The sequence below is a fragment of the Myripristis murdjan genome, chromosome 17 (genome assembly GCF_902150065.1).
Source record: "Myripristis murdjan chromosome 17, fMyrMur1.1, whole genome shotgun sequence".
NCBI lineage: Eukaryota > Metazoa > Chordata > Actinopteri > Holocentriformes > Holocentridae > Myripristis > Myripristis murdjan.
The window spans coordinates 31,232,137-31,242,960 of record NC_043996.1 but is presented as its reverse complement, the minus strand read 5'-3'; the positions used below and the strand labels follow the sequence as shown (position 1 = coordinate 31,242,960).

The 10,824-nt window shown below is 39.9% G+C and overlaps 1 protein-coding gene across 1 annotated transcript; it reads right to left on the bottom strand.

Moving 5' to 3' along the window:
• Positions 1 to 6,779: 6,779 nt before the first annotated feature.
• On the bottom strand, positions 6,780 to 10,326 carry LOC115375352 (verrucotoxin subunit beta-like). Its single transcript, XM_030074768.1, has 3 exons — positions 10,162 to 10,326; positions 7,600 to 9,551; positions 6,780 to 6,917 (listed from the first exon to the last, which is right to left on the bottom strand). The coding sequence occupies exons 1-3, from the start codon at positions 10,259 to 10,261 to the stop codon at positions 6,780 to 6,782; spliced, it is 2,190 nt and encodes a 729-aa protein (XP_029930628.1). The 5' UTR covers positions 10,262 to 10,326.
• Between the last annotated feature and the right edge of the window lie 498 nt (positions 10,327 to 10,824).

The window sequence follows — 10,824 nt, the reverse complement described above, 5'->3', positions numbered from 1 at the left end:
TAAATGTAAACATCCATAAGTATTTGGACAGTGACACAATATGCATCATTTCCCCTTGTCCACCAACAGTGGATTTGAAATGGAGAAATCAAGATGTGATTGAAGTGCAGCCTTTCAGCCTTAATTGGGTTGAACAAAAATATGGCTTTAACTGTTTGGGAATTACAGCCACTTTTGCACATTGGCTCTAAAGTAATTGGACAAACTATGAACAAAATACATAGCTATAATTATAAGGATTATATTCAATATTTGGAGGAAAATCCTTTCAGTCTGGAGCCCATGGACAACATCAGCAAACTCTGAGTTTCCTCCCTTGAGCTGCTCTGCCGAGCCTTTACTGCAGCTCCTCCAGCTGCTGCTGCTTTGTGGGTCTTTCTGCCTTCAGGTTGGTCTTCAGCTGAGAAGCAGCTCAGCTGGTTCAGGTCTGGGGGATGACTCTTCTGTTTTGGGTTATTATTGTCCAATGTCCATCTGCACTGTGAAGCACCGTCCCATCAGTTTAGTGGCATTTGGCTAAAGTTGTTGCTATTTTTTGTTTTTGGAGCCTATGGCCTCCTTCCCCTGCACAGACACCTGTGTACATCATAAGTCTGAAATGTGATGTCTTGAGGACTCCTGTTTCCTTTAAGTATTAGTACTAGTAAATACAATAATAATAATAACAATAACAACAACAACAACAACAACAACAACAATAATAATAATAATAATAATAATAATAATGATGATGATGATGATGATGATGATGATGATGATGATGATGATGATAATAATAATAATAATAATAATAACATACAGTTAAATTGTATTTTGGACAGCAGTGGGTTCCTGTTCAAAATTCTCAACAAGGAGTTGATGTGTACTTGAACTGAAAAATTATGATGATATCTCCCTCTAGTGGTACATTCTCCTTCCTGCAGTCTCACATGGCTTCATCCTGGGTCAGACAGACACCAGGAGCTTTACTCAGAAATCCTCCCAGTACTGTGCTGCTGCTTGTGGAGAAAGAATTCTCCAAATTGGGAACATTTCTGAGAATTTAGAAGATATTTTTTTCTATACAAATTAGTTGAAACCCTTTAAAGATAAAATATATATATATATATATATATATATATATATATATATATATATATATATATATATATCCAGATAATAATTATCCAGTTTTTCCTCTATTCATGTGAAATAAGTTTGGAGTTTTCCAAAAAAGAGCTGTGACGCATGGAGTGTTTTATAATATCAGATAACTTATTTCATGAACTGAATATAGATTAGGATCTTTTGTTATAGCAGTCAGATACAGAGGACTAAATGGTCATTTATTGATATGAAAACATTTAGGATAATTACTTTGAAACGTGAATGTTTTGGATTTGCCCAGTAACACTAGATTTGGTGACTTTAAAGCCTTACCAGGGATCAGGGAGTCATGGCGACAGTCGTACAGCATCCCGAGGATAAAAACAAGATAGCCTACTCGATGTCACTGAGATAAACTAACAGACACTGGGCCTCTTTAAGATACCTAATACATTACTAATATATAAACTGGATATTATGCTGTTAGGTTAGTATACTCATGCTTATGTGTTGACAAATCAGTAGGTTTTACCACAACATTTGAGCTAATTGCTCCATCTAGTGGTACATTTTCCTTCTGCAGTCATGAACCAGTGAACTCCTGGTGGTGTGTTGGTACTTGAACATGAACACTTTATCCTCTGATAAATAGTGAGGAGAAAAGCTGAGGAATATGAGAAAAAGAGGTAGGTAGTTTTTGTTTTGCCAAATTGTCTGTCGCTAACACAGAACTGCAGATAGTTTATTGGTTTATTGATTACCGTATTTCACCAATTAATCGCCCGGCCGCAAATAGCCGCCTGGTTGTTATAAACGCCTGGGGTCTGCACCCATTTTGCGTATTCAACGCCCACCCGAATAACCGCGGGGGCGATTATTTGCATCATAATGAGGTAACCCAAAATAAGGCTCTTCACCTTATTTTTGCAGCAGTAAACAGTTAGCCGCATAATAACGGTGCGGCACTTCCGTTTTCTGTCAAAATAAGAGCGCTAGCTAACGTTAGAAAAAAAGGGTGCACCGTAATCTTAAATTGCCCGACTGTAAATATGTTGGACGGTAACTGTCATCACTATAATTGCCTGGTGCAGGTCTGTGCAAAAATAAATAAAGGCCTGCAGCGAATAGCCGCCTGGTTCTTTTAAACGCCCGGGGTCCAAGTTGATTTTGCATATTAAACGCCCGGGCGATTAATTGGTGAAATACGGTAATTATTATTATTATTATTATTAGTATTATATTGCTTGCTGCTATTTATCATCTGTTTATACTGTAAATCTGCACATTGCCCACATCTATGCACATTGTATACATCTATGCACACGGTTTTTTGCACATTGTTTTTTTTGCACATTGGGTACTTAGATCTTTAGATCTCTAGTGTCATCTTTTATTCTTTATTTTTTTATTTATTTAACCTTGTAATCTGTGGATACTGCTGAAAACTGTGAATTTCCTTCGGGATGAATAAAGTATCTATCTATCTATCTCTATCTCTATCTATCTATTTTTATTTATTTATTTATTTTTCTAGATTTCCACTTGCACTGAGGCTCTGTGCTGCTGACTGGCTGCAAAACCTGAGAACAAATCATTTGGAAATGTCCAAAAAGATAATCTTTCAAAAAAGTGTAGCTCGATAAACTAAACTTTGTTTCGCAACACAAAGCAATCTGAGCGTTCGACAGTTTACAGACGACATGCAACGTTACATCTGTTACAGAGTTAGAACTGAGTTGTGAGATTAATCTCAGAGTTCTCAACATTGGGAGAAATGTCATAATTCTGAATTTATTCTCACAATTCTGACAATTTTCCTCAGAATTTGTAGGTTGATTACGGTTGATTACTTCAGGGATTTCTGGCTTTCAAATCTCTTTCCAAACCAAACTTTCCAGGCCATTTCATAAAGCCGGTGACTGGGCGGTTTTCTCTTCCCAAAGACGAGCTTGTGATCCTTCTTTTTTTAAAATTTTTTTTATTGGTGATACTGTTAATGAGACATAGTGGAAAGGAAATTAATTAATTAATTAATAAAAGACAAAACAGGCAAATAGACAAACAAATAATCAAGCAAAAATAATGACAAACAACAGCAGTGACAACATCATATTACAACTTGTGATCCTTCTGCTTGAATGAAATCAGGCAAATCACACAAGTGGACCATCTTGCAGGTAGAAAATGTCACTCATCTCCTTCCTGCTTGTTATTCAGTGGGCAAGATTACAGAACCAGGTGACAGTGGGATTTATTATAAAAATTTACATCAATTGTGAAAAACACTTCAAAACCAGTTTCAGTGACAGCAGTAGTGAAAAATGTCAACATGACAGTTCAGCTCAGTGTCTCTTCATTCACTCAGCAGTAAAATGTCCACAACTGATATGAAAAAAGTAGAAAATAAATCATTGTCACTTGATTTGCCAAGTGCAGAGAGTGCAGCACCTTAACGTTTGAGTCCCAGTGAACAAGTTTCATTCCAGCTTTTGAAAAAGCTGAAGACCGCCCTAACATCTGTGGAGGAGAAGCAAAGCTCATGATGGGTCAAGTTATGGGGTCATCTTAAGACCTTTGCTTTTTACATATGAAGGTGATATCATTTTTAAATATTCTTCAATGTCGATGCAATTTTGAATAAAACCCTTCACATTTAGGTTAATTAAAGGACAACCAGGGTGTATATCCCGTGCTTGGAACCATACTCAAAATACAAGCGGGACAAGATGTGATAAGGGATCTGTGACTTTTTAAATGGCTTCAGCATGGTAAACATATCACTTTTGTCACTTTCAGTTGATTTTTGTGACTTATTTATATGTTCTGTGAGGTGTTTTATTGTGAAAATACAGAGCGTACTGTAAAAGACAAAGGAGGAACACTTCCTGTGTGAGATACATTTAATATGCATTTACCTGGAGTTGCTCAGCCTATAGCTAACATGCTGCCTTTCGGCCACGTATGTGACGTATCTACTGTATACTGGACTGGTGATATTGGACATGATGCCTTGTTCCATTCAGCTGAACTCTTTCCAAAAGTGGGAACGTGGTACTTGTGTTTTTGTGAATGCACTTATCAGTTCATTTTGTATTCCAGCATTAAAATATTACTAATGTACTCACTCTGTTGCCTAACCTTCACTGTAAAATGAAACCTTAAATCAGTCATATCTGCATGCTAAACCAGATCTCAGTCTTGTAAAACAAATTTGCAGAAATGACATCGGCCAGCCTACATTTACTTGCAAAACAGCACTTCCTCATTAATGAAACATCAATTAATGTACTTTAATTAGCAATTCCAGCAAATGTGCTGTGCTTTAAGATTGGATTTTTACAGTATTTTGGATTTGTAAAAACATTTTGTGATGTTTCTGTGAAAGTCTCTGTTCTCATTTAATGTAAAAGTGAATGTTTCTTGTTATCCCTTAAACAACATTTTAAATACACATTTTACCAACAGGAGTTTGGTCTGAAATGTTGGTCATGGATAAATCAGTCTGAGTAGAGGAGCTGGAGTGTGTTGCTGTCACTTGTTTTCTAACCATTAAGTCTTTTGCCACGATCCATTTTCTAAAGTTCACAATTCACCGTTTTCTGGTTTTATGGTGGCCGTCGCTGTGTACTGAAATATCAGAAGACATTAGAAGAACACTTCAACCAGTGATTCTGTACATTTTTATTCATCATGTATTTTATTTCTGATTTGTGAATTCAGTCACATAATTTCATCAAAAAACAGCATCAATAATCAAACTCCATTCTGTCACTTAATGAAGCACAACAGGATTAAAGCTTTATCTGCTGTGATGTGATACTAAATCAGTGTCTGTCAATACACTTTATGTCAGCTGTCATACACATGAACCTCCTGCGGGGAGTTTTCTAAATGCCAAAGAAAACCAAATGTAAAGTACAGAAGCATGTAAGGCTGAACTCTCTTAATGTTTGTTGTTACGCCCCTCTGCACAACCATTGGCTCTGCAGTGCAGTGCAAGAGTCTTGGGTGGTGCCTGGGCTAAATTGGTTTAATTGTCCACACCTGAGAAGGAGGAGTGGATAAAAGGAAGGGAAACTGCCTCCTGAGGGGAGCTGCACACTCACCACAAACAGTTGTGTATTCGAACTGCTCCCCAGATTTTAATTTATATTATTTATTGAAATAAACTTGTGTCTAATCTGACGTCAGTCTCCACTTTATGTTGCAGCCCACGAGCCAGGGTCGTAACATGTGGGGGCTCGTCCGGGATCGTGGATATCTTTTTCTGGAGACTGGACGTCAGTTTTGTGGACGGTTCACTATATGGTTGAGCAAACTCTCTTTAGTTAGAGTGCTGCAGCTGGGTAGCTGTGCTGCCTTTCCATTGGAGCACTTGTTTGTTATTTTGCTTTGTTGTTTTAGTTTATTATGTTTAGTGGCTATCCCGGGTGGGGGTACGCTTCGGAGTTGGGCACTGGATATCCCTGGTCTGCTGCCTGCTCACGAGTTTAGCGTTTAAAGCTGCCTCGAGCCTGGTAACCACTGAAGACTAAGTAGGTATAGTTAGTTTTTTTATCACATGGTAGGCTGAGAGTTGCTCAACAGGCTAAAACCAGTGCTGCTCTTGAGTGTCTGTGGAGTTTGTTTTGAGCAGTGTGTTTGTGAGCTCTGCTGTGTGTTGAAATTTTCAGTAGCTGTTCTTTTTGGGAAGACAGGTTTATGCAGAGCCCTTCAGGTGTAGCATGAGCTTGGAGGTTTTTTTTGGAGACCATTTGCTACTGATGGTCTTGTGTTCAAATGCTGTACATTTGGGGTGAGCTAGCATGTGGTGTTTGAGTGTTGCAGTTTGTGTAGACATGCCCATTGTGTGCATGTAGATCAGCACTTATAGGTGCCTAGAGATTAATATATTGAGGTGAGTCTGTGACCTTTTAGTAGTGTGCAGAAGTCAGCCTACTGGCTGAGACCATGACTCTGTTTTACAAGTTTTAACTTTCTGTATGACTGCAAGATGTCACTTAATTAGCTCCGCGGGTCGCAATACTTTTGCTGGACTGCCCAAAATGTTTTATAAAAAATAAATAAATAAATAAATAACAGGACCAACTGGAAATGGCTGCTTCACATGAACAATATTATTGGAACTAAGATATTCACTGAAAGAAAATAGTTTTCTTCATGGTTTGATTATTATATTACAGCACATGAGTGTCACAGGACAGGACGTCCTGGTTGTGTGAACAGGGCTCTGGTTACGAGCCAGGGTGACAGCAGGCAGGTGATGGGAGACAGTCACTATTCCAACATATAGAATAGAATTTCCTCATAGATTCACTGGGTTCCTTTGTTTAGGCGTACAATTGGCCCGTTTCCACCGAAGAAGTCCTGGTAGTATTTGGTGGGCAGGAACTACAACAGGAACGTCCTCTCGCTTGGCCCTCTCAACTGCCGTGTCTCCACTGAGAGGGCGAAGTAGGAGGAAGGTTCCTGTAAAGTTACCGGGCTCTGGATGTGACGTAATCGTTGCGCGACCATTTTGACCAGGGTGTGTCAAACAGCTAAAGCTAATGTTAGCATCCCTAAAAATGCCAACTAAAAAGCGTGTTGTTAGCATTAGCTAACAATAGCTTGGTAGTGTTGCTAGGGACGCCACTGTTAACTAACATCAGCTAAAGCTAACACTAGCATCCCTAAAAATGCTGACTATTTTGTCACTTGCTGTTGACAGCCACTGGCTGACCGTATGGTCCAAGCTGCGGAGGGGGTTTGAAGGGGCAGCCACTGGCTGCCTGCCTGAAAGAGTAGGGTTCAAGCTGTGGAGGAGGTTTGAGGGGGCAGCCACTGGCTGCCTAGATGAAAGAGCAGTGTTCAAACTGAGGGGCTTGGACCAAGCTCCTACCTGGAGCTTGGTCCAAGCCAAGTCCATGCTGGGGCGCCGAATTGTAGATAAGGTGATTGTTTTGGGTCAGGCTGACTCTGCAATTTCCATCAGCCTTAAGTTGTGTGATCGCTCCTTTGAGTAAAGATGGACGGACTACCCCAGAAGACAAATCATCAAATCATCATCTTCATCCGTTTCATCATCAAAGCATTGATTGTGAATAATGGTTAAAGAATATGGGATTTTAAATCCCTCTTGGTGGTGGATTTTGTATACGCTGATTTCCGGTGTTTCATCTTCTGAACTGCATGAATCTTCATCAATTAATTTGAATCTGAAATTGTCATTCCTCTCTACACCAACAATGTAGTTGATCATTCCATTGATGAGAGTGGACTTTCCTGATCCAGTTGGTCCAAAAAGGAGTATAATGCGATTTCGTTTTGAGCTTTCTTTGGCAAAACTGTAGCACCTGCATCCATCTATGCCCATGTCTTCTTTCTTCAGAAGTAGCTTGTAGACTGAGGGTGATGAATTTAGATGTTTGCTTTTTTGTTTGAGCAATTCTGCAAGGTGAACATGTTTTTTGTCCGCACATTAACTGTGATGCTTTCCTTGCTAATACCAGCTACACCACAATCACATCTGACCCTGACAGCGTAATCTGTCTCTGGCTGAAGCTCAGATATGATGGCCTCTTCATCTCGTGAAACCATGTAGTTCCATTCAAGGTCTTCATATTTCACACCAGGAGCTGTTTTTGCATACTCTACAATGTAGCTCAAAATGTTGACACCTTTGCCAATCTCAGCAGGTTTCTCCCAGCTAACTGACAGCTCATTTGAAATTGGTTCAGCTTGCAGTTTCCCAGGAGGACTAGTGGGTAAGGTTGTAATGGGACCACTGACATCACTAGCTGGCCCTTTTCCAACTGAGCACACTGCTCTGCATCTGAACAAGTACTCTGTGTTAGGAGCCAGACTGGACACTGTGACTTGTCCAGCTTTCAATACTGTCATTTTCTGCCAGTCATCTTCTCCACTGACACAGTACTCAACAGAGTAGTGGGTGATGTTTTCTGCTCCAAATCTTGGTGGGAAAATCCTCACTGTCACACTCCTGTGGGTTTTCTTACTTACTGCTGGTTCTTCAGGCTTTGAAGGGGGTTCAAAGTTCTCAGGGGTGAAAGAAACCTCTTTATAAAGGTGAATGGTTGCTCCTTTTGGCTTCTCATTTGCTATACCTGCTGTCAGGAACTTAATGTTTTTCTGGTCTATGTTGGCCTCTGCAAAGCCATTGAAAAGCTTTGCTTTTTGCCTCACTGCATCCATCACCTCCTTTGGAAAGTACCACTGAGCCTTCTCTACATCATAAGTCTGATATGTGATGTCTTGAGGACTCTCTGGTTGGGGTGTTTCCTTTAAGTACATTGATAAATCTGAGAGGTATGGTTCATCATCCTCCAGTGAGGTGAAAGCAAAGCACACAGCATGCTCAGCACTGAGGATTTCCTTGTCTAGTGCATGGCGAGATGTGACAATCTTGGTGTTTTTCATCATGTCAGTGAGTGATTTTAAGATGTGTATTTCTCTCTCTTTACAACTCATCCACTCACTGAGGTTTTTGCTGTTAAATGGAGAAGAATGTCTCTTTTTCAACACCTCTGCAAGCACAGCCTCCTCTTCCCCACCTCCCCGGATTGATGGAAGTTTCTCTGCCAGGGTCCTCTGGAACTCCAGCTTGTACTCAGAGCATAGTTCTCGAAAAGCTTTAAGCTTTTTCCCAATTTGTGGGAATTGTTGGGTTGTGCTGTTTTTCATTGCATCATTGCACCTCATTTCTAGCTCACTGAAGTCCTCCAGGATGCTCTGTGCCTCCATTACTAATCTAATACTTATCTGACAGACAAGTTGAGCTGCAGAAGAATCTAAACTTTTCAGGGGCATCAGCCAGACCTTCACTGGCACGGCATTTTCTCCATTTGCTCCCAGTAATTTTGGTAGACTCTGGTAGACTTGTATTGCATCCTGAAAGGACACAGGATTCTTCTGAAGGTTAAAGTCACCGTGGAATTTGCAGGAGAATTTTTCAACTTTTGACATGTCTTTTTTATTAATTTGCAGGGAACCTTCACCGTCTATTTCAAGCTTGGGAATCTTTTTGATCATCACCTTCAGGTTGCCCTCAATCTCTTGATGATCCTCATTTTCAGACACCTCACAGTCAAATACAAAGAAGGCTTGTGCCCCATAAAGGATACCTGTGACTACATGTGTTGCCATTCCTTTATCAAAAACATATGGATGTTTCATATTGCCTCTTCCAAGATGATTCATTGACAGCTCCTGGAACTTGGTTGTAGTTTTGTATTTGAGTGTCACTCTGGCCTGATTTTTGGAAATCTTACAGTCTTTTAGGTATTTGGCAGAGCCCTCAACCTTTACCAGTTCACTAAAGAAACTTGCCTTCAGGGAGGCATCAACATTTAATGCTGAAGATTTTTCCTCAATCGATTCTGATGCAACTATCTCAAATTCACTGTTGGGTTGGGGTCTTTCTCGTGCATCCTTCTCCAGGGCATCAGGGTCCCACAATGTCAAGCCTGCAACACAGGGTGGGAAGTGAGGAGTCAAGTTTACTTTTATTGCTGCACAGCCAGGCTGGATTTCTTAGCAGCAAATAAAACAAAAAATAATAGCATACAGTTAAATTGTATTTTGAACAGCAGTGGGTTCCTGTTCAAAATTCTAGACAAGAAGGCGATGTGTACTTTAACTGAAAAATTATGATGATATCTCCCTCTAGCGGTACATTTTCCTTCCTGCAGTCTCACACAGCTTCATCCTGGGTCAGACGGACACCAGGAGCTGTATTCAGAAATCCTCCCAGTACTGTGCTGCTGCTCGAGGAGAAAGTCTAAGAATTCTCAAAACTGGAACTTTTCGGAGAATTTAGAAGATATTTTTCCATACAAATTACTTGAAACCCTTGTAACAATAAAAATGTATTCACCAAAAATATCCAGGACTAATTATCCTGTTTTTCCTCTGTTTATGTGAAATAAGTTAGCACTTATCCAAACAAAAGCTATAACACATGGAGTCAGATATAGGGGAGTAAATGGTCATTTATTGATATGAAAACGTTTCAGACCAATGTAAATGTTTCGGCTTTGCCCTGTAACATTAGATTTGGTGACTTTAAAGCCTTACCAGGGATCAGGGAGTCTTGCCGACAGTCGTACAGCATCCCGAGGCTGAAAGGCCGACCGAGCGCTGCCAGCTCTGTCGTCTTGACGGCTTCAGGTTCCATGACTCAGCCTCGACAGGAGAAAATAGACAAGAGCATGTTCGTTCAGTCCAGTGATTCTCCTGCAGTCTTGCTGGTTATTTACTTGCTTTCTTAATAATGTTGGAATTACCGATAAAAACAAGACATTCAATGTCAGTGAGATAAACTAACAAGCACCACAGGGCCCCAGGAAGATACCTAATACATTACTAATCTATATACTGGATATTACGGTGTTAGGTTAGTATACTCATGCTTATGAGTTGACAAATCAGAAGGTTTTACCACAACATTTGAGCTAATTGCTCCATCTAGTGGTACATTTTCCTTCTGCAGTCTTGAACTAGTGAACTCCTGGTGGTATTGTATTGTATTGTAAATCTTTATTGTCCTCAATCAATCAATCAAACTTTACTTATATAGCGTCAAATCACAACAGAAGTTATCTCATGACACTTTACAGGTAGAGCAGGTAAAGACCACGCTCTACAAATTATAGGGCAATTCAAAGGGCAATTCAGGTGCAGCACATAAAACCCACATGGAAACACAAAAACACACAAATACACTTTACAAATTAAAGC

Coding starts and splice junctions, on each gene's coding strand:
- LOC115375352 (XM_030074768.1), bottom strand. CDS start 10,261: ATGGAACCTGAAGCCGTCAAGACGACAGAGCTGGCAGCGCTCGGTCGG. Junction 9,552..10,161: donor GCAAGACTCCCTGATCCCTG/GTAAGGCTTTAA, acceptor CCTGTGTTGCAG/GCTTGACATTGTGGGACCCT. Junction 6,918..7,599: donor AGACAGATTACGCTGTCAGG/GTCAGATGTGAT, acceptor TCTTTCATCTAG/GCAGCCAGTGGCTGCCCCCT.